This window comes from Pongo abelii, chromosome 18 (assembly GCF_028885655.2).
Source record: "Pongo abelii isolate AG06213 chromosome 18, NHGRI_mPonAbe1-v2.0_pri, whole genome shotgun sequence".
Classification (NCBI taxonomy): domain Eukaryota; kingdom Metazoa; phylum Chordata; class Mammalia; order Primates; family Hominidae; genus Pongo; species Pongo abelii.
Window position 1 is genome coordinate 83,708,792 of NC_072003.2, and position 26,273 is coordinate 83,735,064.

Genomic DNA, 26,273 nt, shown 5'->3' on the forward strand with positions numbered 1-26,273 from the left:
TGAGCTCAGGAGTTCAAGATCAGCCTGGGCAACAAGGCAAAACCCTATCTCTACTAAAAATACAAAAAATTAGCCAGGCGTGGTGGCGGGCACCTGTAGTCCCAGCTACTTGGGAGGCTGAAGCATGAGAACTGATTGAACCTGGGAGGCAAAGGTTGCAGTGAGCCGAGATCGTGCCATTGCACTCCAGCCTGGGTGACAGAGTGAGACCTTATCTCAAAATAATAATAATAAAAGGAATAAAAATAAGGTGATTAGCATTGCCAGTGCTGAGCTGAGCACACACAGGTGTGGTCTCTTTTGATCTTCATCACAAACATCGGCAGCAGGTATTACTTTTGTGTCCATTTCGCAGATGAGGCTCAGATACATTAGTGATTTTCCTGTATGATCGCACAGCCGTGGGGTTCAAACCCAGATGCATCGGATTCCTGCACCTGAACCCTTAATCCCTGTGCAAAGCAGCCTTTGCTGTATAAGAGGTCATGAGCTTCGGTCCCTTCCATCTTGGGACATGGCTCCTAAGTTCGTGCCCCAAAGGATGCGGAGGCTCAGCTGTGAAAAGAGTTGGGAAGCATTCCGAGTGGAAGGAACAGTGTGCGGAAGGCTCCAAGGCCAGGAGGAGCAGCGAATCTTCAGAAACTGAGGACAGCCGAGTCCAGCTTTACATTTTGAAAGCATCCTTCCTCATCTCTGGAGTGTAGGATATTAAGACCCACTCCCCTAGTTCACATCCACATTAGGTGAGCATAGGAGTGTGACGATGCTTGCCCATAGCACAGCCTTACACAAACACAAACGGCTGCCCCCACACCTGTGCAGGACCCCCGCTCTGCAGAACCCACTTCACAGGGCCCATGTGCAGATCAGCCAGTTAATGCATGTTAAGCACTTAGAAGAGTGCCCAGCAAACTGCCAGGGTGTGCTGACCACCGTCATCCTCATCTTCATCATCATCATTATCACAGCTTTTATTCCACTGGAAGAATATTTACTGAGTACTTGCTATGTGCCAGGCGCTGTTCTAGGAGCCAGGGACACAGGTAAGAACAAAACCAAGTTCCTGTCCCTAGGAGGGAGAAAAACAGCAAACCAATGAGTGCATGAATACACAGTCCACCCAAGGGTGATGAGGTGTGTGAAGCTCCACAAAGCAGGGAGAGGGGGAAGGGAGGGCTGTGTGAGCAGACCCCGAGCAGGCGAGCGCAGGGCAGATATGGTGGGTGGGCGGGGAAAGAGCCAGTGCAAAGGCCCAGAGGTGGGACTGGGTGGCTGGAGAGAATGAGTAAGGAGGGGAGTGCTGGAAGAGAGGTCAGAGACGTGGAGGGGGTCAGGGAAGCCAATTCCAGTCCAACCTCTAGGCCAAGAACCTTCGCTGTTAACTCCTTTAACCCATGGGGGCCAGGGATAAATTGGAGGGTAAGCTGTTTATTTCTCTGAGTAAAAGTTCTTTCCCAGAACTCCAGAAAACGCCCTGTGTTTAGAACCCTCTTTGAGTGTCACCTTGCGTGACATGAAATATTTTTCAAAACATGTAATCCTTTAATCTGGGCCTCTCAGTGAAATCAGTGCTTTATCACTCACGACCATCTGTTGTTTCAGCCACGCAGTAAATAACTTGGGAGATGTGGCTTCTAAGGCGCTTATCTCTTTGTTCTCTCCAAATTCTGAGAAATGACATTTGAATTTTCCTCTGAGACAGCGGCGCATCTAAAATTGATCTCTGCGTACCCTCCCGTCTGGGGCTGCCATTAAGGAAGTCACAGGACTGGGAGGCATTTGAGGTGGGTGAAAAGTGTTTTGCTTCTGATCACCGGGTTCCATTAAATTTCATAAATGAGGCTTGATCGAAAAATAAGCTGGGCGGAAAAATAAGGCGTCCCCTCCCTACGACATACGGTGTATTCTTAACCACCCTCCGAAGGAGGCTGGGGCGGCTGTCATGTTAGATTAGGATTAAAAATTGCGGACCCCAACATGGGTCCAATTTAGTTAATTCTGCAGCAAGTGAACCAAGAGCTAATGGCGTGGGATTATGCACCTGCTGCGGCTGCAAAGTTATTGGTGATGGTTACAGGGGTGAGGGAGATTGGGCAGAGGAGGGGGTGATAAAAGGATTGATCCACGCTCTGGTCTCCCTTCTGTCTTTGGGGAAAACCATTCACCTCCTTAAGGCCTCGTCTCCATATCCACCAAATGCCAGCTTAGTGATCATTTTCACTTTTCGTGAATTTAACAGCCAATGTCTACAAGAGTGAAAATAAGGGTTCTCTGGGTGAAGCAGGGATGGGGGTCACAGGCCCCCCTCCCAGGCTTTCCTGCCGCACCACCCCCCCCACTCCTGCTTGGCCATTCCTGCTCTCTGCCCCTCATGCCCTCAGTCTCAGGCCCTGAGGCTCCCTGGGGGCAGCTGAAAACCTCTGGCCTTGGTGATCCCACCGGTTCCCAGGGGCACCCAGCCAAGACCTGTTCCTGGGGACCTGGTGCCCCCTGCAGGGCACTGGTGACACCGCGTGCAGTTTGCAGCTACCCAGATAGGAACCACGAAGGACTGCACTGGGCCCCAGCCAGGCAGGGACAGACACAGCCTCTGCTCTCAGTGTGGGGTGGCGAGGGCCTAAAAATGAAGAAGAATCATACTAGAAACATCCCGACGAGTCTGGGGAAAGCTGCCCTCGGAAGGCCATTTAAGCTGAGGACTGAAGGGTGATTTGGCTAATAGAAGCTGATGGGACGCCTTCCAGGCAGAGGACCAGCACCTGCCAATGATGATCGGTGGCACTGTGCTAGACGCCAGCCTGGGTGTAGATGTCAGCCTGGGTGTAGACACCATCCTGGGTGTAGACTCAGGATACCCCAGGAGGGAAGTTCTATAGGGAGGAACTGATGCTTGCCCAAGGTCACACAGCAAGTGAGTGGCAAAGAGGATTTAAGCCCCAGAGCCGGGATTTGAACCAAGCCCGTTAGCTGCAGAGCCCACTCTGGTTGCCTGTCTGCTCTGCTGGATGAGACAAGCTCAGCTGGAGGAAACGGTTTGAAGAGAGGAATGTGCTTGCGGGGCGTGGGGAGGAGGAAGGGCAGTTTGCTGGCATGTAAGGACAAGGAGGGTCGGGGCGATGAGATGAGGCCAATGTATCCTATATCTAAGTTATTAAATTGAAAAAGTAACATGTACCTGGTTGGCACAGGGCTCAGAGGTCGAGTGGGGAGCTGGGACTTTGTCTCAAGGGTGCTGGGACGCCTCTGGGGCCTTGGAGCACAGAGGCGACCGAATTCACAGGTGCCTTTCATAAAGCCTCTTTGGGCTGCAGTTTGGAGCATGGATGGATTTGGAGGCAGCGAGGCCAGGGACGAGGCCACTGTGGAGGCACTGACGGGGACTTGGGCCTGGGGTGGGGTTCATTTACAGAATGTGCCTGGCAGAGGGACAGATATCAAGTTTCCAGGGGCCGCTGTAATAAATGACCACAAACTGAGGTGGGAGGGGTGGTTAAACCAACAGAAATGAATTGTCTCATGGTTCCGGAGCCAGAAGTTCAGCATCAGTTTCACTGGACTGAGATGAAGGGGTCAGCAGAGCCGCGCCCCCCACTCCAGAGATTCCTTCCTTGCCAGTCCCTCTTCCGGTGGCTGCTGGCAATCATGGTCATTCCTTGGTCTGTAGACGCCATCTCTGCCTCCCTCTTCACATGACTTTCTTGTGTGCGTGTGTGTGCGTGCATGTGTGCGTGTGTGTGTGGGGGGCTTGCTTTTGTGTGTGTGTGTGTGTGTGTGATCTCCCTCTGCTCCCCTCTTCTCAGACACCTGTGACTGGATTTAGGGCCCACTGGAAAATGCAGGATCATCTCCCCATGTCAAGATCCTTAACCTAATCGCGTCTGCAAAGACCCTTTTTCCTTTGCATTTAGGATTCCAGGGAGTAGGGCCTGGTGTCTTTGGGCACCTTTATTCAGCCGACTGTATGTGCAGGAGGAGACACAGGAGGCTCAAAGGCCCTCCCTTGAAGGGGTCGCTCACTGGTTAAATGTGATGACGGATTTCTATTAAGACATCGAGAAAGAGTGACAAGGGAGGGTGGGTGTGGGACATAGAAGTAGGGGGGGCGGAGGCGTGGCTCTAACCCTGGCCTGGGAGGGCTGGTATTAAGGAAGCACATCCCAGCCTTGAGCACTGATTTGAGTCTTGGGGAATGGTCCCTCTGGAAGACCTGAAGGAACGGGCATTCGGCAGAGGATACAGCATGGGCAAAGGCCTGGAGGTGACGGCGCCCACACTGTCATCAAAGCAGCTTCAGTAGCTTTGTGAGGTTCTGTGAGTCAAGTCTAGATTAAGCCAGGGCTTGGATGATGTGCCCTCGCTCTGCATGGAGACTGTCTTTAAATTGAAGAAGTAATGTGTACGTGGTAAAAAGACATTGAACCAGTGCAGAAGAGTATACAATAGTAAGAAATGTCTCTCAGCTTTACACCCTATTCTTCTCTCCAAAGGCACCTTTCATAATGGTTTCTTGTGTGATCTTGTGTATCTTTCCAAAACGTTCTCAGCCTATGCAAATATATACATATTATATCTGTGTGCATTTTTAAAAACACAGATGGGGCAGAGCCTACATGCTGTTCTGAACCGTGGTTTTCTTCACAAGCCACCACATCCTGGCGATCTTTCATATGCGGCACATTGAGTCTTATTTCATTTTTTGCCAACACCTTAAGGGCGGGTTTTCATGGCTGTCTACTATTCCAATTTGCAGATATGCCCTATGGACTTGGCCAGCACAAGGGGGCCAGATTTTGAATATGTTGGGGGAGGACTTGTGGGGAGGTAAGTAGGTAAAGCATTTTAGATGAAAGGAACAGTTTAGGCAGAGGACAGGAGGCAGGGCAAGCCAAGGTGGTTTTTTTCCCAATTAATCTATCCTGTATCTAACTCTGTGTGTGTGTGCGAATGTGCATAAACTGCCCACCACGCACCCCATTTTCCTAGAAGGAGAACAGTGTTACTGGGCGTGGATGGGGTCTGGTGTCAGGGGGACCCAGGGCAGTTTGCCCAGTGGCTTAAACTTTCTCAGTCTTACCTTTAAAATATTGATCTTATTGGTCACTCACCCATATTCCTATATGTTAAGTACAGTACTATATCTGTTTTTTTTTTTTTTTTTTTTTTTGAAGATGGAGTCTCACTCTGTCACCCAGGCTGGAGTGCAGTGGCGTGATCTCGGCTCACTGCAAGCTCCGCCTCCCAGGTTCACACCATTCTCCATTCTCCTTCCTCAGCCTCCTGAGTAGCTGGGAGTACAGGCGCCCACCACCACGCCCGGCTAATTTTTTTTTTTTTTGTATTTTTAGTAGAGACGGGGTTTCACCGTGTTAGCCAGGATGGTCTCGATCTCCTGACCTCATGATCCGCCTGCCTTGGCCTCCCAAAGTGCTGGGATTACAGGTGTGAGCTACTGCGCCCGGACTTTTCTTTTTTTTTTTTTTTTTAAACAGGGTCTCACTCTTTTGCCCAGGCTGGAGGGCAGTAGTGCGATCACAGCTCACTGCAGCCTTGACCTCCTGGGATCAAGCCATCCTCCCGCCTCAGCCTCCCAAGTACCTGGACTACAGGAGAGAGTGAGCATGCCCGACTGCTTCTTTTTTTTTTTTTTTTTTTAGTAGAGAAGGGGTTTCGCTATGTTGGCCAGGCTGGTCTCAAACTTCTGAGCTCAAGTGATTCACCCACCTTGACCTCTGGAAGTGCTAGGATTATACACGTGTGTGCCACAGCACCTGGCCCGTATATCTTATTTTTGAACTTTTTATTAAAACATAATACTTCAGGCCAGGCACAGTGGCTCACACCTGTAATCCCAGCACTTTGGGAGGCCGAGGCAGGCGGATCACCTGAGGTCGGGAGGTCCAGACCAGCCTGGCCAACATGTAGAAACCCTGTCTCTACTAAAAATACAAAATTAGCCGGGTGTGGTGGCACATGCCTGTAATCCCAGCTACTCGGGAGGCTGAGGCAGGAGAATTGCTTGAACCCAGGAGGTGGAGGTTGTGGTGAGCTGAGATCGCACCACTGCACTCCAGCCTGGGCAACAAGAGCGAAACTCCATCTCAAAAACAAAACAAAACAAAACAAAAAACACTGCAAAGCATATAAATCCTAAGTGTTCAGCTCCATGAATTCCCACAAAATAAACACACCATGTAACCAGCCCCCAGACCAAGAAACAGAACAGAGCCAGTCCCGAGACCACGTGTTCCCAGCCAGTCACTGCCCACCAGATTCCTGACTTCTCATCCAGACATCAGCTTGGCCTGTTTTTGAGCTACAAATATAAGTGGAATCCCACTGTGGTGTTCTCTTTTGATCTGGCTTTTTTCCTTTCATTATTTTCTGAGATGTATCGATGTTGTTGCATGGATTTAATGATTCTGTGTATAATTTGTAAATTCTCAAAGCTCCATATAAACATATGGATTATAAGAAATCCACACATATGTACATATACATATGTATATATAGACATATACGTGTGTACGTATATGTATATGTATACATGCAGTATATGTATATGTATACATGCAGACATATTTGTATATACACATATATACCACATATATTATGTATTATATATAATTTGTCTCACACGCAGGGTAGATACTTGATTGTCCTTCAGCAAACATACGAAGATTCACTTATCCTTTTGCTCTGGGCTTTCAGTTATTTCGTGCCGACTGTTATTAAAAAGAAATATGGTATCTTCTGACCTTCTGAGCCTCCCTCCGAGGCTGGCTCTGCCTGCTTGCTGTTTCTCACAAGAGGAAACGCAGGCTCAGAGAAGCCAGGCGCACTGCCCACCCCCTTGCACGCTCCGGGCGGCGCCGGGACTCGAACGCGCGCCCCAGAGCTGCTGACACCGCCGTCTCCCCGCAGGCCGAGGAGGTGGGCGCGCCCGGCGGCCCGCGGCAGCCCCGAGCCGACCGCTGCCCGCCGCCTCCGCGGACTCTGCCCCCCGGCGCCTGCCAGGCCGCGCGCTGTCAGGCGGACTCCGAGTGCCCGCGGCACCGGCGCTGCTGCTACAACGGATGCGCCTACGCCTGCCTAGAAGCTGTGCCGCCCCCGCCAGGTAGGTCCTGAGCCCGAGGGAGGCGGCTGAGGGAGAAGGACAGGTAAACAGAGCTGTCCCGGGTAGGAGAGAGCTCGACTCGGGGGAGGGGGAAAAAGGAGCTGGGCTTAAAGCTGGGCCACCTGGGCGGGTCTCTGGCGCCTCCACTGCGCACCTGTGAACGGAGACGGGCGCTCCTTGAGCACGCGTGGCGCTGCTGTGCAGCTGCTGTGTGTCCCACTGCCCTTGGGGACCTGCGTTGTAGGAGATGCCCTTCCAGAGAAAATGCCTCTTCCTATGAAAATGGGATGGGGGCAGGGACCCTAGATGCCTCCAGGGAGCCACAGTCTAGGAGACACCCATTCCCGGGAAAATGCCCGCTGATAGGAGGATAGGGGTGCAGTGGGATTTCTCATTTAAAAGATCAAGATTCGAGGCTTTTCTTTAAAATATCGGACCATGTTCCCTGGGCTGCCACCAGCTGGAACCTCAGGTGCCGCTGGATGAGGAGGTGTCTTCTAGCTTCCCACTCACCCCACCACCCCACCAGGCCCGCCACACTTCTCATGCCTGGCCCTGGGGTATTTGAGGTGGAGACCAGGAGCTTAGCAATCCACATGGGGCGTGCTCCAGAGAGGAGCGGGTGTGTGGCTTCAGATCCACCGGCCAGCTGTCACTTTCTTGAGTCTCCTCTCCTGTGAAACGGGTGGATCACCTGAGGTCAGGAGTTTGAGACCAGCCTGGGCAACATGCTGAAACCCTGTCTCTACTAAAAATACAAAAATTAGCCAGGCGTGGTGGCAGGAGCCTAAAATCCCAGCTACTTGGGAGACTGAGGCAGGAGAATCACTTGAACCCAGGAGGTGGAGGTTGCAGTGAGCCAAGGTTGTGCCATTGCATTCCAGCCTGGGTGACAGAGTGAGACTCTGTCTCAAAAAAAAAAAAAAAAAAGAAAAGAAAAGAAAAGACAACGTGCAGCTTACGGTGGACCTGCCACTCCAAAGTGCTCAGCACTGCGCGGGTCTGGGAGCAGATAATGAGATGTGCGTTGAATCAGGATGCCAACCTCTTGGGGGGAAACAATGTTGAGGGATTCATCATTGGCAGGATGGAGTTTCAGATCCCTTTTGAAGAGAAGGTTTGGGAAGGGAAGGAGGTGACCCTGTCGGGGACAGTAAGTGGAGAGTAGGGTGGACAAGTAGCTATTTCCTGGGGAAAATGTGCCCTTGGGTGGGGAAAATGTGCCCCTAAGCGGGTAGGATCTGGAGCAAGGAAGTTTTCTCCACCCTCAGCTCTGCTCAGGGTGATAACAACAGCTGTTTGGACTGTACCTTCTGCGGGAGGCTGTGGGTTCCCATGGGCCTTAATTAGGGAAGGCGGCTCGAGAAGGTGGCCCAGCCCCTCCTCCCAAGGCTGAGAGGAGAGTCAGAGATGGCAAGAATGACCTTACTTTGTTTTCTTTGGGGTGAGGTCACAGCGATGACAGGGGACTCAGCACACTTAATCATGCTCATAATTACAATCTTATAATGCTCATCAAGACAGACAGGGACTATTTCAGTACTGCCTCTGGGCAGGCACTGGCCCCTGCTCCAGGCCAGGCAGCCTCCTACTCAGCCTTCATAAGAAAAACTAAATGTTGCCCCTCATGGTGGACGACCACATAAAGGCACTCCCCTCTGGGTGGGCTTATCAAAAAAGGTGCCCCTTCCTCTGGAATGTGACCTGGCATAGGGATTCTAGCCTTGCTTCCTGCCTAGACCAGGTGCTTTTGAGCAGTGCACAGATGATACAACTGTACATGGCATTCCCAATAGCCTTGTCATACATCATCTCATTTCATGCTCACACAGCTTGATGAGATGACTGTTATCAGCCCTGTGCCACAACTGAAGCTCAGAGAAGCTGAATCATTTGCCGAAGGTCACACAGCAGGCAGACCTGCAGTTTCCATCCAGTTGTCTGACTGTAGAGAAGTGTCCATTGCCTTAGGCCGTGAGTGTGGGAATGTGGGGCCCCTGCCCTGGCACCTGTACCCACGTGTGGGGTCCTTCATTGCCAGGAATATCCTCCCCGAGACATCACATGGCTCACTTCCTTGCCTCCTTTAGACCTATTTCAAAAGGCCACTTCTCAGGAAAGATTTCCCTCTCTGAATGACAGCCCCTTGGCCATTTTTTAACCCTCCATCCCTGTTTAATTTTTCTCTGTAGCATAATCTGGAAGACTGTGTTTTACTTGTTTGTTCATTGACTGTTCTCTCCCCACTTGAAGGTCAGCCCCACAGGGCAGGGAGTTTGTCTTTCATTCACTGCTGTAACCCCAGCGTCTAAAATGGTCTCTGGGCATATAATACTCAATAACTATTGACTCCTTCATTCATTCACTGGCCAGCAGGAAGAGCAATCATACTACTAGTGAGTAATAACAACAATGCTGTCTAACGCCAGATTTCACAGTCTTGGCATATTGTCATCTGGGGTTGGATGATTCTACTTGCTGGGCGGGGCGGGGGGCGCTCTCCCGTGCACTGTAGGGTGGTCAGCGGCTTCCTTGGCCCCTCCCCACGCGATGCCAGTAGCAACATCTACCCCAAGTTGTGACAACCAAAAGTGTCTCTAATCTTTCCTAAATGCTCTCTGGGGAACAAAATCGCTCTGCATTGAGAACCACTGGTCTAACATAAGATGACGTGGAACATATCAGGCCCTGTTCCAGGCACCTTACTTCTTCATTGCCATCTGGATTTGGGTCTGTCCAAAGCAGACCCAGAGACAAGGACTTGGGCCCAGGTTGTTTATTTGGGAGGTGATCCCAGGTAGTTCCAGTGAAGGCGTGAAGAGCTGAGACCCCAGGGCCACCAGGCCTTTAAGGGTCTTCAACTAGAGTGATGGGGAGCCCGGACCAAGTTTCACTACTCCAAACATTTGCTTATTTCCCTGCTGCTCAGAAGCCTTTGATCAAGGCAAAAGAGAATACAAACAGCACATATTACTACGTTTCCTACCTGAAAATGTTTCCTAACACATGGTCCGATGTGGTGGGGAAAAGGAGGGATGAACTGAAAGGCTGGGCATAGAGGCTGCAGAACCATGGCGTCATTCCTGTGTCAGAGGTCACAGACTGCTGGGTCCTTTCTCTGCTGTTCCAACTTCCACTGTCGTTATAATCAGCGAGTGCTTCTTTATGGAAAAAGCTAACCAGCATTTTTACCAGTACCCATCAATGTACTTTAAAAGATGCTAATTATTTTTCTATTCTCTTTATAAAGATAAATATTAGTAATTTTTATTTTTGTCTTATTTTGGAGTCAAACGAATGCAGAGGTCACAAGCAAATGTGATCCCAGAACCGTTTTGATCTCCAACATGCTTAAAGTTTTCTGCCCAGGCACGGTGGCTCACACCTGTAATCCCAGCACTTTGGGAGGCCAAAGCAGGAGGATCGCGTGAGGCCAGGAGTTTGGGACCAGCCTGGGCAACATAGGGAGACCCCCTGTCTCTACAGAATAATAATCATCATCATCATCATTAATAAAAAAGTTTTAAAATTACTTGTCAACACTTAAAAACCAGAAGATTTCTATTTTTAAAAATACAGACTTGGCCGGGTACAGTGGCTCACACCTGTAATACCAGCACTTTGGGAGGCCAAAGGGGGTAGATCACCTGAGGTCAGGAGTTCTAGACCACCCTGGCCAACATGGCAAAACCCTGTCTCTACTAAAAATACAAAAATTAGCCGGGCATGGTGGTGCGCGCCTGTAATCCCAGCTACTTGGGAGACTGAGGCAGGAGACTTGCTTGAACCCGGAAAGCAGAGGTTGCAATGAGCTGAGATTGCGCCATTGCACTCCAGCCTGGGCGACAAGAGTGAAACTTTGTCTCAAAAAAAAAAAAAGAAAAAAATACAGACTTACAGTCCGGGTGCAGTGGCTCACTCCTGTAATCCCAGCACTTTGGGAGGCCGAAGGGGGTGGATCACTTGAGGCCAGGAGTTCAAGACCAGCCTGGGCAACATGGCAAAACCCCATCTCTACTAAAAATACAAAAATTAGCCAGGTGTGGTGGCGGGCGCCTGTAATCCCAGCTACTCGGGAGGCTGAGACAGGAGAACTGCTTGAACCTGGGAGGCAGAGGTTGCAGTGAGCTGAGATCGGGCCACTACCCTCCAGCCTGGGTGACAGAACAAGACTCTGTCTCTAAATAAATAAATAAATAAATAAATAAGTAAATAGAATAAGAACTTACAGTAAGAAAAAAATAAAACAGTCTGGGAGCATTGGAAATGACTGGTCAGGGCTAACCAGCAGTTGATTCATCCAGGCAGGAGGCACTCTCTGTTTTGCCGTGGCCCTGCCTGGTCTGTTTTCCTGTTCCCTAGAGGCATTTGAGTTTTCGACCCCTGCTTTTCAAAGGCCTTCCCGTAAACTGTGTGGGTGACTCTTTCTGTTAAAACCAGGTATACTGGTTATACCTGGGTGATGGGATCACCTGTACACCAAATTTCACCCATACACCAAACTTCAGTGACAGGCAATTTACCTGTGCAACAAACCTGCATGTGTACCCCCGAACCTAAAAGTTAAAAGAATAAAGTATTAGTTAGAGAACAGACTATGCTGCTGCAACAAAGAGACCCATAAATACAGGGACCCAACCTGTGAGGCATTTTCTTCTCTCTCAGCTATTAGTGCAGAGACAGACATTTGTGGTAGGCAGGTAGCTCTGCTCGCAAAGCCATCTAGGGACCTGGCTTCCTTCCTTCTTGCCACTCTGCAGTCTGATTGGTGTCCTTGCCCACGTGGTCAGAATGGCTCCCAGCCTGCGGGAAGGAAAAGAGGGAGGGAGGGGAGCAGAGACCCCCGATCAGAGGGCAAGACAGGAAGTTGCATGGTTACTGCTGCTCACATCTTTGTGGCCAGAACCCTGTCACATGGCCACAAGTAGCTGCCAGGGAGGCAGGGAAGCCTAGTCCCCAGCTTGGTGGCCCAGTGCCCAGCCCACAGTGAAAGGTTCTATCACTAAAAGCAAAGAGTGAAGGTATGCCAGGAACCATAGTTATTTCTCCCATGGGGAGCCTCTGTGCTGTCATGAAATTGGGGTGCCCCCAGCCCCCAAGCCTGGGCATTTCTCAGCTGCTTGAGGAGGGCCTTGATCTGACCCTGTATTGTGTTAGTCTTAGACTGGCTGGTGCAGCCGAAACCTCGATGGCTTGGTGGCAATGGCTGGCTCCTGGATGGCCCTGAGGAGGTGTTACAAGGTACTTGCCGGGTAAAGCCCAGACCCTACATCCAAGCCTCGATCCCTCCTTCTCAGCTGCTTCCAGAAAGCTAGCAGCACCAGGCTGGCTGTCCCCATGTACAGGCCCTTCAGTCAAACACTCAGCCCTCTTTGATCCTCCCCACCCCAGCGCAGAAGGGCTGATGGCTGGGGGCTTGGCCAGAATCAAAGCCCAGTACAGAATAAGGGCTTCGACTCTCCCCAAGAACGGGGCCTCCTCCTGGACGGAGAATTGAAGGGGAGGGGGCTTAGGGTTGGTTTTCAAATTCCTAGAATTATAGGGGGTTCACTGCTCTCTAAAGATGAGGCCTCTCCGGGGGTGGGGGAGGTACCAGGAGGCAGAGGGCAGTTTCTGGAAGGAACAGCATGCAGGCCGGGGGCCTGGAGGCCTAGGAGGTGACAGCGGGCACCCTTCCACACCTGCGGCTGTGCTTCTGACTCCACATCCATCTGTGTGTTGTGTGACTGTGTCCGCTAGAGTGTGCAGCTGTGTATGCAACTGTGTGGCCGTCCTTGTGCCTGTGGCTGAATATTTGTGTGTGTGTGTGTGTGTGTGCATGCAAAAGTGTATGACTGTATTGTGAGTGTGTACATGTGTGGGTGAACGTGTGTGTATGTGGGTGTGGATATGAGTGTGCAGGATTTGTGTGTGGGGATGAACATGTGTATATGTCTGTGTGTATTTGTGTGTCCGACTTGCTTGTGTAAGTGTCTGTGTACCTGTGCGACTGTAGGAGTGAGTGTGTGTTTCAGGGTGTATCCGTGAACATGTCTATATGGATGTTGCTGAGCCTGTGAGAGTATGTTTGGGATCAGGTGAGCTTGGACTGCCTGTGTTTGTGTGTGTGTTTGTGGGTGTGCACGTGTGCCACATGCCACTGAGTGAGACCCAGGGCCTAGCTTGGAACCTGGGGTACAGAGGTGAGGCCGCCTCTCTGGGTGAGGTGCGTTCCCTGCACCCGTCCCGGGGGTCTGCCCTCTAGACCCCAGCGTGTGTCCCTCCCGCAGCAGAGGCATGCAGTACCACGGAGGACGGGGCCGAACCGCTGCTGTGTCCCTCGGGCTATGAGTGCCACATCCTGAGCCCAGGTGATGTGGCCGAAGGCATCCCCAACCGTGGACAGTGCGTCAAGCAGCGCCAGCAAGCAGGTGAGTGTGGCACCCCCTGCCCTGATCCTGGCCCCTGCCCCAGTCCCCTTCTCCCTGTAAGCGCCTCTCACCCCCATGGATGACCTGCCCCAGGAAGCAGCCCCAGCACCTGGGCCTGACTGAGAGCTCCTCACATCTTCCCCCTGCCCGGCTCCTTCTTTTATGGCCCCTACCCTTTCCCTACCACACTAGCATGTGACCGAAGCTCTTGAGCCAGCAGACTGGCTGCAAACCCCAGCTCTGCACCTCCCAGCTGGGCGACACTGGGGTTAATTTCTTCCTATCTCTGAGCCTCAGTTTCCTCATTTGTAAAATGGGGCTACTTCATGCTGTTGTGGGGCGTAACTGAAATCATAAGTGCAGAGCAGTCGGAGCAGCCCTAAGGAATAGTAGGTGGTCAGTAAACACTGGATATTTTATATCTACGTATGTGTAGATGGACCCGACTTACGATGGTCAACTTAACGATTGTTAGACTACGCTGGTGCAGAAGCAACATGCATTCTGTAGAGACTGTACTTCTAGTTCCCATCCAATCATTCCGTTTTTCACTTTCAGTATGGTAATCAAATTACACGATACATTCAATATTTTATTATAAAATAGGCTTTGTGTTAGATGACTTTGCCCAACTCTAGGCTAGTGTAAGTGTTCTGAGCACATTTAAGGTAGGCTCAGCTAAGGTATGGTGTTCAGTAGGTTAACTGTGTTCAATGCATTTTGACTTCAGATATTTTCGGCTTGTAGGGGGCTTATCTGTACATAACTCCATTGTAAGTCAAGAAGCATCTGTGTCTGTTTTAGAGGAGCATCTGTATCTGTTTTCAAACCGCATAGAATTAGAATTGTCTGAGCATCCTTAACTTCCCAGAACTTCTGCCAGGACTGTTCAGTTTGACTTAATTTGTGTTTGTCTTTGGACACAAAGGCAATAAATAGATGAGTGAATGGTGTTGCTTTCATTGGCATAATTTTCCCAAGAAAAGAAAGAACAATGGCACAGCGATTCCTGGTGGTATCTAAAACCATCTCGAACCCCACGCGAGGCAATCAAGTTGAAAGACTTCAATGTGCTTTTTGGCATGGAGTTTGGATGAACTGTGTGGTGAGCCAGGAGTCTGGGACTTCAGGGTGGCCAGGTTCACCTTGTCAAAGTCAATGTCAATCAGACTAAGACCACACCCAGGGGCCCCTGTCCCCACTTCGGCATCTCATAGCCCTAATAGCTAAGGACAGGACCCTCAGACAAGATTGGTGATAATTACAGTGACCCTATTTGCCAAAAGTATACTGGGAGATGCATGATCTGCCAAAACCTCTTTTTTTTTTCTCATTTGAGAGTGTATTTCTCTGAAGTGTTTCAAGAAAGGCATAGACATAAAATCAGTCATGCATTTAATGTCATTATCATAGCAGATAAAGTGATGAAAATCCTGGAATCCTGAACTTTGAAGAAATTATCTACAAAAGGCTTTGAAACAAAGAGATGCCTTTTTGGTTTCCTCTACATTCCACTTGCTATTTGCAGGGCTTTGTTTGGGGTTATAGGGTGGCTTCTCCAGCCAGATAGCCTGGGCTCCCACAGCTACTCAGCCTCTTACTGCTGTGGGCAGCAAATAACACAACCTTTTCAGGCCTCATTTGCCTTTTCTGTAAAATTGGTTCATAATACTTGAGGTACTTCGCAGGGCTCTTTGAGCAGTGAGTTAAGCCATGTAGAGTGTCCATCACTTCACAAGCACAGAACACAACCTTCACTGTTTTATCACTGCTTGTCTCTAGACAGTCAATCCTGCTGTGGGTGAGTGGGGTGTATGGTCCTTTGGATGTAAAACCGCAAGGGCCTGCCAGCCAGTCTGAGGCTGCTGGAGTGTGGAAGGGATAGCCTTTTCCAAAACACAGCTGTGGAGCGAGTTGCGAGTTCGTTGGACTATGCCACCATTTATAATAATGACGGCATAATAGGAATGCCTTGGGCACTTGTCTTTTTCATCCCCTGATCTTTTCATTCAGCCCTATGATGTCTAAGACCAAGGTCAAACCAAGTCAAACTAGTTCTTAAGGGTTCAAACCAGTTAAAAAAATTCCCATTTCAAGACAGAGCTAAGCAAAGAGAGTCAGTCATTCAATGGTGACCACACCAATGATGCCTACTGTTAACACGCACTTTTGGAGTACTCTCTTTAAATTAAGCTTTGCTGCAAGCCTGCAAAAGGAAAGTAGAACCAGGAGGCAGTGCTGCATAGGTTTCAGAGTGCAGGCTCAGAACCACAGGAAGAAGTCCAAAGCCTGTAACTTTCTTCCTCCGTTGCCTTGAGCAGGTCACCCAACCTTTCTTAGCCTCAGTTCGTTGATCTGTAAAATAGAGATGGCGATGGTAACCATGACGACTACTTCATGGGGTAGTTGTGGGGCTTGAGTGAGAGAAAACACATATGAAGTTCTTAGAATAGCACCTGGCGCACTGTTGGTCCTCAGTGAATGTGTGCTACCATCATCCGTGTCTTAGTAAAGGGAGGATATGAGTTCAGGAATTTACCCAAAAGATGCAGAGCTGGAATTCCAAGCCTGTCCACCAGCCTCAGAGCCTATGTGTGTGTGTGTGTCTGTGTGTGTGTGTGTGTATGTGAGCTTCCCCTCCCAAATGAATGATTTGGGCTTCCATATGGAAATGTAAGTGGAATTCCCCCTAGCCTTGTTCTCAGGGGGCTGACACTTAGCAATAATTACTGGTAATTTATTGGTAATTATATATAGCTTTGAAAACATTTTTAATTCCAGCAACTTTCCTTGGAGCAAAAATCTCAGGGGAAGAGTGGCCCCCTTGTCCCACCCTTACCAAGGAAGAAGCTTTTTATTTAAGTTTTTAAAAACTGCATATTTGAAATAGTTTCAGACTTACAAAAATGTTGCAAAGTAGTACCTTGAACCCCCCCACTCAGATTCACCAGTTGTTAAAAAAAACTACCGTTACATTTTCTTTTATGCTCTCTCGCCACTTATAAATCTACGTGTGTATTTTTCTGGACCATTTGAGAGTAAGCGACAGACCCTGTGCCCACACCTAAGATGCCATCCTCCCCTAAGAGAGGCTTCTAGTGGTACCAATAGTCCTTCAAGTTTGACCATCCAGCACCTGGAACCAGGCATTTGAGGGGTTCACGTTTTATGCAAGAGGAAAATGAACATTGACATGTATAGTAAATCTGGTTTTTCAGAGAGTGGGGTCAGGGAAAATCGGTGCATTTTTCTGAGTAGGTTTGAGGTCACACAGAAGCTGAGCTGCAGGGGCTGGCCCCTCCTTGTCCTGCCCAAGACACTGCTTGAGAAGAATGAAGTGGGGCTCGTCTAGCCTTGAGTGGGAGGAAATTTGAGAAAAGTGATGAGTAATCACTTTTGGTAATAAATTATAAGTGATTATATTTGGCCTGAGGAGGGGGTCCGGGGTCCACATTTACCTCTGCCTCCTTGTGGTGTTATGGGCCAGAATTCATCCCCAGGTAAAGGGGGAGCAGGAAAGTTTCGGGGAGCTCCCCCAGCCTACAAAAACCCCAGCCATTTGCTTTGGAAAATAGCTATTGCTGCAGTTGCTGATCAGCAGGTGCTGACCCACTGGAGGGCCTAGAGCGGTTCCATGGAGTGTTAGCACCTTGACCAATAAATGTCCATGCTGGTCCCAAACAGCCTGATGATTTTTAGTATGGCCACAAAACAAAAAGAAAATGTCTGGCTACCGCGCATATGTACTTGATTGACCTTATAGCAGAGAAGGCCGCGCTGATCACCAGGATGGAGAAGTGAGCTAAATTTGAGAGAGATTGCCCCATTCAAGCATCCACATGTCCTGGTCACATTCCTGTCGGCAAATGCTTTCCTGCTACTATGGGGTGGGTAGCATGGCTACCTAGTCATGGGTGGCCATCCAGTCATGGGACATGCATGAAATTGCCAGCAGTTGACCACTTTTTACACACAAAGATAGCATTTTCATATGGCTCCTCCTAACACTGCATAGATATGTTTTAAATGAAATTGTTTCTTTTAATCCTCACAATAACTTTAAGAGGTACTAATTTTATGCCTATTTTTAGGTGAGGAAACTGAGGCTCAAAGAGGATGAGTGAGGATTCATACTCAAGTTACTTTGTCATTTGCAGTAATGACATCAGAGTTTCTCTTGGGCAGACTCAAAAGAGTGCCATCTCTTCCCCCTGTGAACATATTTTGTAATAACATTTACTCAACAGTGTGTTGAAATTTGGCTTCCAGTTCATCTGTTAAAACAGTCGTTTTGGCCGGGTGCAGTGGCTTATGCCTGTAATCCCAGCACTTTGGGAGGCTGAGGCGGGTGGATCACCTGAGGTCAGGAGTTCGAGGCCAGCCTGACCAACATGGCGAAACCCCATCTCTACTCAAAATACAAAATTGGCCGGGCGTGGTGGCACATGCCTGTAATCCCAGCTACTCGGGAGACTGAGGCAGGAGAATCACTTGAACCCAGGAGGCAGAGGTTACAGTGAGCTGAGATCATGCCACTGCACTCCAGCCTGGGCAACAGAGTGATACTTCGTCTAAAAGAAAAAAAAAAAGACAGTGGTTCTGAAACTTTTTGCTCTCAAGACCACTGTACCCTCAAAGATGTTAAGGAGATCTCACAGGGCTTTCCTTTATGGGTTGATGGCTCTGGATATTATCATATTAGAAACTAGAGCTGAGACATTAAAAATGCTCATGTAGCCTCTGAACAATTCCATTGTACACTAGTGAGATGGTGAGAGTGAAAAACACAAGTAATTCCTCAGTATTACTATGAAAACAGTTTTGGCCTTCTAAACTGCTAAAAGAAGTTTTTTCCTCTCACTTGTTTTCCAGATGGGAGAATCCTACGACACAAACTTTACAAAGAATATCCAGGTAAAAGAAGAAACTGTTCTTTCTTTCCAGAGGGCACAAAAAAAAAGGCAATGAATGTTTCTTATGTGAAGAAAAAAATAAAAGCTCAGGGCTGAGATATAGGGAACAGAATGGGACCTGGGATTAAGAAACAAAATAGAAGACCTGTGGTCTGATGGTGGGCGGGGAGTTGTGAGTCACAGAGGAGCTCCTGGCAAACATGACCTCATGCTGAAGAGCAGAGCCTGGAACTGCTCATATTTAAGCCTCTGCTACTTTCATTCAGAGAACTGGAAAACATGGCTGATACCACTCTTCCATTCATCCATCTAATCATCCATCGATCCATCCATCTCTCCATCTATTATTTCATCCATCCATTCATCCCTCCATCCATCTACCCACCCACCCATCTACCCACCATCCATCCATCCATCCACCGATTCATCCATCCATCCACTCATTCATCCATTCATATATCCGTCTATTCTTTCATCCATCTTCCTGTTCTTTCATCCATTCATTCCTCTATCAATCTATTCAACCATCTATTCATTCTTCCATCCATCCACCGATTCATCCATCCATCCACTCATTCATCCATTCATATATCCATCTATTCTTTCATCCATCTTCCTGTTCTTTCATCCATTCATTCCTCTATCAATCTATTCATCCATCTATTCATTCTTCCATCCATCCACCCATTCATCCATCCATCCACATATTCATCTATCTTTTCACCCACCCGTCTATCCTTTTATCCACCCCTTTATTCCTTCATCCCTCCATCCATCCATCCTTTCATTCACTCACCTATTCACCAATCATCCATTCATCTATCCATCCATCCATTCATACATACATCCTTTCATTTATCCATCTATCCACCTATCTACCTTTTTTTTTTTTAGATGGAGTCTCACTCTGTTGCCTAGGCTGGGGTGCACTGGAGTAATCTTGGCTCACTGCAAACTCTGCCTCCCGGGTTCAAGCGATTCTCCTGTCTCAGCCTCCCAAATAGCTGGGATTACAGGTGCCCGCCACCATACCTGGGTAATTTTTGTATTTTTAGTAGAGACGAGGTTTCACCTTGTTGGCCAGGCTGGTCTCAAACTCCTGACCTCAGGTGATCTGCCCGCCTCGGCCTCCCAAAGTGCTAGGTTTAGAGGCATGAGCCACTGTGCCTGGCCCCATCCACCCATCTGTCTATCCATTTATCCATCCATCCACACATCCATCCACCCACCCATCTATGCATCTACCCACCATCCATCCACCCACCCATTCATCTATCCATTCACTCATTCATCCATTCATATATTCATGTAATCTTTCATCCGTCCATTTTTTCAAGCATGCATCCATCCATCCATTCCTCCATCAATCTATTCATCCATCTATTCATTCTTCCATCTGTCCATCTATATATTCATCTATCTTTTCATCTACCCATCTATCTATTATTTTATCCACCCCTCTATTCCTTTATCCCTCCATCCAACCATCCTTATATCCACTCATCTATTTGCCCATACATCCATTCACCCAACCATCCATCCTTCTGCCCATTCATCCATTCATGCACATATCCTTGCATTCATTCATCTATCTCTTCTTTCATCCATTCATCCATCCATCCATCCACCCATCCACCTATCCACCCATCTATCCATCCATCCATTCACCTATGTATCCATTCATCCATCCACCCATATATCCATCTATCTATTCAGCCATCCAGCCAGCCATCTATCCACCCATCTATCCATACATCCATACATCCATACATCCATCCACCCACCCATCTATCCATCCATCCATCTATCCATTCATCTACCCATCTATCCATCTATCCACCCCACCCATATATCCGTTCACCCATCCATCCATCCATCATTTATCCATTCACCCATCCATCCATCCATTCTCCCATCCATCCAATATGTCTTTATCAATAATTTCCAGCACATATTTTCTAAGTATTACTCATCAGTCTGTGCTGGGGGTTGGAGCTACATTTGTGAACATGACAGACCCAGTTGCTGCTGTCATGCAGGTAATATCAAGCAGAAAATTCAGACATGAATAAAGCCCAAGTGGTTATTTTGTGATAATAGTGACAAGCTTTCCTGACATCACATGCTGGATACTATGAGGAGACCTTAGTCCAGGTTGTGAGGAAAGGCTTCCTAAGGAGGGGACATGAAAGCTCAGCCTAAAGAATAAGAAATAGTGGGCAGCAGAATGGCATGTGTGAAGCTCTTGAGGTCGGAAGCAATTTGGCCATCCCCAAAGCTAGAGTGTGTGGTGAGCTGTGGAGGTGGTGGGAGGTAAGACCAGAAACATAGACAGAGCTGGTGACACCAGCTGGGGGGCCTGGGGAGGGAGAAGAGGCACTGCAGGTGGGGACTGAGTGACCTCAGCTGGGGGATGGAGGAGAGGGCCAGGTCACCAGGCTTCATTTGGCAGTTGCTGGTGTGCCACAGAGGGCATTAGAGCAGGAATAGATACATCTACCCCAACAGAGCTGTGTTCTTTTCACAGAAGGTGACTCAAAGAATGTGGCAGAACCTGGAAGGGGACAACAGAGGCACTTTCAGTAAAGCAACGGCAAGCAGGTGAGTGGGTAGAGAGCAAGAGTCAGTGGCCAGGGTAAATGTGGGCAGCCAGTGTCCTGGCAGCTTTCACCACCAGGTTGAGGAGCAGGAGGGTGAGAGTAGCACTTTCCCTACTGGTAGAATTTGAAATTCCCTTCTGCAGTAAGACCTCACCTAACGTCATCAATGGGTTCTTGGAAACTGACTTTAAATGCAATGACGTACTATATGCACTGTATGCCATAGAAGCTTAACTTGTTTGTTTGTGTTTTTAAGAGACGGAGTCTCACTCTGTCACCCAGGCTGGAGTGCACTGGCACAATCGTTGTTCACTGCAGCCTCAGATTCCTAGGCTCAAGCCATCCTCCCGCCTCAGCCTCAGTCCCAGTAGCTGGGACTACAGACATACACCACCGCACCTGGCTAATTTTTTTGTGTTTTTTGTAGAGATGAGTTCTCACTATGTTACTCAGGCTGGTCTTGAACTCCTGGCCTCAAGCAGTCCTCCCACTTTGGCCTCCCAAAGTGCTGGCATTGCAGGCTTGAGTCACTGTGCCTTGCCTTAACTCTTGTTTATATCCATTAGCCTATGGTAAAATTGTTTTTGTTATATAGTAGGTCATTGTGCTTAAAGTTGCAGTTTCCAGTAAGCTATCCATGATGTTAAATGAAGACCTACTGCAATTTCAAGGCAGGAACATAGGAGAATTTTGTGTGTGATCAGAAGTGGAAGCAATTCTGTATCCCTCTGAATCAAAATCCAAGACCAGACTAGGTCACAACTTTCCATTCCATTCCTTTGCCTTGATGTCTCTAGGAAGTCTTGTCTATCTCTTCTCACCTCAGTCAAACAATTCTGTTGGGTGCCAACTCTCTGATAGTCATGGTTCCAGCCTCTTGGTTGCTCAGCGGTAGTTCATGCCAGGGTGGTATGGTGAACAAATCCCACAGAGCCCCTGCTCTCAGGGAGGCCACATCCTGGTAGGGGAAGGCTACACAAGCCAACAGATCAATCAATACAAAGAAAGGTGTGGTGAAGAAGTGAACAGGCAATGTGGGGCAGAGTCCCTGGGCAGGAGCAGAGCCTGGGGCAGGGGCTGCTTCGTTTGGGGTCAGGGAAGGCCCTGTGGGGGTTGAAGTCTGAGCCAAGATCCGAGGTGAGAAGGTGCTGCTTGGGGAGGGTCTGGAGGATAGGCGCCCAGGTGGAGGGAGTTGGAAGAGTGAAAGTACTGAGGCAGGAGGGACGCTGGCTTTGGGGAGCCAAAAGAAGTCCCCTGGGGTAGACACAGGAAGGTGGCAGGGAGGCTGACTCCAGAGGAGGCCGCAGGTGAGGCACAGGCTTGCTCTCAGGTGCCCTCAAAGGTGAGGCGCAGGTGCATGCAAAGGGCTGTGGAGTTGCAGCCCTAAACCTGAAAATCTACCCAGCCCTTGTGAATGCTGGATAGCCACAGAGGGCAAAAAGGAGCCCCTAAAAGCAGGTGAGAGCCTCCCAGGACGTCACTGAAAAGCAAATGTCAGATTGCAGATTCCAGAGTCCTCCCGGAAAATCTGGGGCCCATAGGGACTGATGCCAGCATGTCTATTACCTGCTGATGACAGGAGCCGTCCCTGGAGTAGGTCAGATGCAGCTGAGGACTGAGCTTCTAACAGGGAAGGAAGAGGCCAGTGGATGAGGACGAGACCTTGAGAGGCAGTTTAGGATGGTTTAGAAGTTGAGGCTTTTGCGGGGGCGCAGCAGCTTCTGCCTGTAATCCCAACGTTTTGGGAGGCCAAGGCAGGCATATGGTATGATCCCAGGAGTTCAAGCCCAGCCTGGCCTGGCCAACATGGTGAAACCCTATCTCCACAAAAAAATACAAAACTACCCAGGCATGGTGGTGCGCACCTGTGGTCCCGTCCCAGCTACTTGGGAGGCTGCGGTGGGAGGATCACCTGAGCCCAGGGAGGTTAAGGCTGCAGTGAGCCATGTTTGCACCATTGCACTCCAGCCTGGGTGACAGAGTGAGACCCTGTTTCAAGAAAAAAAAAAAAAAGTACAGCCTTTGGAGCAAGCTAGGCCTGGGTTTAAATTCTTGCTCCACCACTGTGTGACCTTTAGTAAATAATTTCAGCTCTCCAAGCCTCAGCTTCCTCATCTATAAAATGGGACTGATGGTAAGGGAGGAGTTCGGAACTAAATAAGACGATGCCGTGAAGACATCACAGTGAGCTCTGAATTGGGTCTTCTCAGAAAGGGGCATCCTCCTGGTGTTTCTGATGGTGGCAGTGGTGGTGGGGAGATGAAAGATTTGTGACTCTGTGGTCTGCCCTGCAGCGGTTCACCCTGATCCTTCTTTGCTTCCTTTCCAGCTGGGTTGCAAGAACATTCCTCCACTTTCTGCTAAGCCTTGGAAACAGCTGGGAAAAGTAGTTTGACCCTCAAAGTGCACATTCAGCTCAGCAGAGCAAGTCCCCAGAGATGCTTAGAGATAGGACACCTGGCCGTCAATCCCAGTTTGGCCCAGCCTGGTTGGGCGACTTTGTGGGAGCCACTTAACAGCTCTGGGTCCCTGTTTTACCATCCTGGGAGGAAGGCCCTGCAGCTCCACGAGACCTTTACCCCGGGAAGAAGCCGCCGCCCACGCAAGCAGTTCTGAAGCCCCTTTCTAAGACAAGGCTCAGCATCTTGATATTTTTGACAGATTTCTCCCAAGTCTGGCTCTGGGAGGTATGTACCTATCTCAGATGTTCCCAAGATAAATTCATCCTTCAGGAAATGGAAATGAACTTGCCTACTAATGAGTGATTCCTAGTTCTAGCCACCTGATGTGCTGAGGCCTAAATGTTAGCAGGTGGGAGGAGGCCACAGACAATAAAAACGACCAAATAAGATGCCGAGTCTCTGGTGTTTTGTGATACTTTGCCACTGTTTATTTCAGAGGCGGGAAGCAGCGTGGGTATCGCTGGGATGAGGTGTCAGCTCAGCTCTGCGCCTGGAACCCTGTGTTAGCACAGAGCCCCTGAAGCAGACCCTGGGAGGGGGATTTGTTGAAAGTGATTCATTAGGGAGATTCCTGGGAAAAACCGGCACGAGAGTGGGGAAGTAGAACAGAGGAGACAGTCAGAAGAGGGAGAGGTGACGAGGGCCCATGGAGGGCACCTTTGCTGCAATCCCTCTGGGGGTCTTGGAGGAAGTCTGAGTCCCACCAGGGCTGGCTCCAGGGCTGTGCATCCTGTGCTGTCATCCAGAAGGACCCTACGCTTGGTTTAATGATCTGCTGTCACCATTTAAAAACTCTTAGTCATTGTTGAACAAGGGGCCTGCTTGTTCATTTTGCAAATGACACACTGTGGAGTCGGTCCCACTGGGGCTGGGCAGCAGAACCCGAGTATGCGTAACCCTTCCAGCACCCATCAGTGAATGGCGAGGCTGCCCCTCCCTCTAAGAGAGGAGGCAGCCCACCTGCCGCCAGGGAGGGAGAGGCACAAAGGCACCCAAGGGGACATGGGCAGAGCCCCTGGGGCACCCTGAGGCTCTGCCATTAAATCATGGGTGCCCGACCTGTGCTAGATGGCTTGCTCGCACTGGCCTGGGGTTGGCTGAAGTCCCCAGGGTTCACCAGAGCTGAGGACAAAATCCAAATTCCAATGGTGTCTGCACAGAATGTACACACACATATACACAGGCTCGTGTGAGAAATGATTAAATTCAACCAACAACCCACTCTCTTCAAAACAACCTCATGGAAATTGGTACTAATCAATTATTTGACAGGATTCAACCTTTTTAATTCCAAAATGCACTTGCGTGGAGACAACATCCAAGCGTCTGTATTTGAAAAGCCCTGCCCATGCACCCCCATTCATGGCCTGTGCACCCCCACTCATGGCCCATGTACCCCCACTCACAGCCCGTGTGCCCCAACTCACACTCTTTCTCCCCATTAAATCCACATTCTCTTCAAAACACTCCAAATCCAGTTTCAGGTGGAGATGAGTGACTAATAGCCTTTGTGTCTTTGTCATTTCTGAGCATCAGGGCATTCATATTATTCGAGAATTATTTTCTTCTTGCTTTTGGTATGTGTGTGTTCAAGTGACTCATGTAAAAGTCGTATAAAGGGGGTATTTGTTACACTGCCAGGAGAGGTTTTGACTTTTCCTTTGATGGAAAAAAAGATGACATCCCCCAAGAGCAGCAAGTTCAACAAACACAATACAAGGAAAAAAATACAATTTCCATCTTGGAGGATGAGGTTTATGTGGATTCCAGGCATGAGTCACTTCATGAAATTTAGGCACATGAGCTCTGTGGGGTAAGCCAGGGGTCACAGCCAGGGTCACCCATTAAATCACCTGTGCTAGATGGCTTGCTTGCACTGGCCTGGGGTTGGCTGAAGTCCCCAGGGCTCACCAGAGCTGAGGACAGAGGCCCTAAGGGACTGTCCACCCCCAGCTAGCCACATACGGTGGAAGCAAATAATTACAAGCAGCAGAGACTCCAGGGGGCCTGGCAATGTCTGTGCATCTCTCAGATGAGGAAACTGTGGATCTTGGAGATCTGAAAGGACCCACCCAAAGCTGTGAAGTCAGTAAGAGCCAAAGCCAGGATTCCGAGCAGGCAGTCCCACCCTACACTCAGGCTCCAGACACCCTGCTCTTCTGCTAGCCTGGCCTGTCGAAGCTGACTCCCTCCTGCCACTGAGGTGCAGAAGGGACCCCTGACAGTGTGCCATCCTGCAGAGGACTCTGGATTGGAAGGGACTGGGCTGAGCTCATCCCTACTCCCTGGAGGGCTGCTCACTAGATGGGGTGGAGACACAGGAGCCTGTTCGGCCTGAGTTCCAATCGGAGCCTCAGTCTCCTCTTCTCTGAACTGGGTGTAATAAAAGTAGCTGCCTTTCACAGTTCTTGTAGGTATTGTGTGAGATGCTACATAGTAAGTGCTCAGCACACAAGGATGGTTATAATTATTATCATTAGCCTTGCACAATACACACTAATTCTCTTAATACTCGCAAAACCTCATGAAAAGAGTAAGAACATCTGCATTTTCCAGCTGTAGAAATTCAGCCTCAGAGAAGTTAAGCAAGTTGCCTAGGATCAAAAAGAAAGCAAATGACAGAGCTGGGCTTTGAGCCCAGAGCTTCTGATGCCCAAGACTAGACAGGCTGGTCCTACTTTGTGTTGAGTCCCAACCACCAGCTGGGCGGCCCTCAGAGGTTACTGAACATGCCCCAGCCTCAGGGTCCACATTTCTAAAGTGTGAATGAGAAC

The 26,273-nt window shown here is 49.3% G+C and overlaps 1 protein-coding gene across 1 annotated transcript in view; it reads left to right on the forward strand.

Annotated features, from left to right (window-relative positions):
- Positions 1 to 23,888, forward strand: part of WFDC1 (WAP four-disulfide core domain 1) — a 35,226-nt gene extending 11,338 nt beyond the window's left edge. The window contains exons 2-7 of the mRNA XM_024234073.3: positions 6,922 to 7,114; positions 12,272 to 12,355; positions 13,384 to 13,524; positions 18,397 to 18,438; positions 20,965 to 21,038; positions 23,367 to 23,888. Of these exons, the coding sequence (XP_024089841.1) occupies positions 6,922 to 7,114; positions 12,272 to 12,355; positions 13,384 to 13,524; positions 18,397 to 18,438; positions 20,965 to 21,023 (519 nt within the window). The 3' untranslated portion in view covers positions 21,024 to 21,038; positions 23,367 to 23,888. The remainder of the gene's footprint in view (positions 1 to 6,921; positions 7,115 to 12,271; positions 12,356 to 13,383; positions 13,525 to 18,396; positions 18,439 to 20,964; positions 21,039 to 23,366) is intronic.
- Positions 23,889 to 26,273: the final 2,385 nt, after the last annotated feature.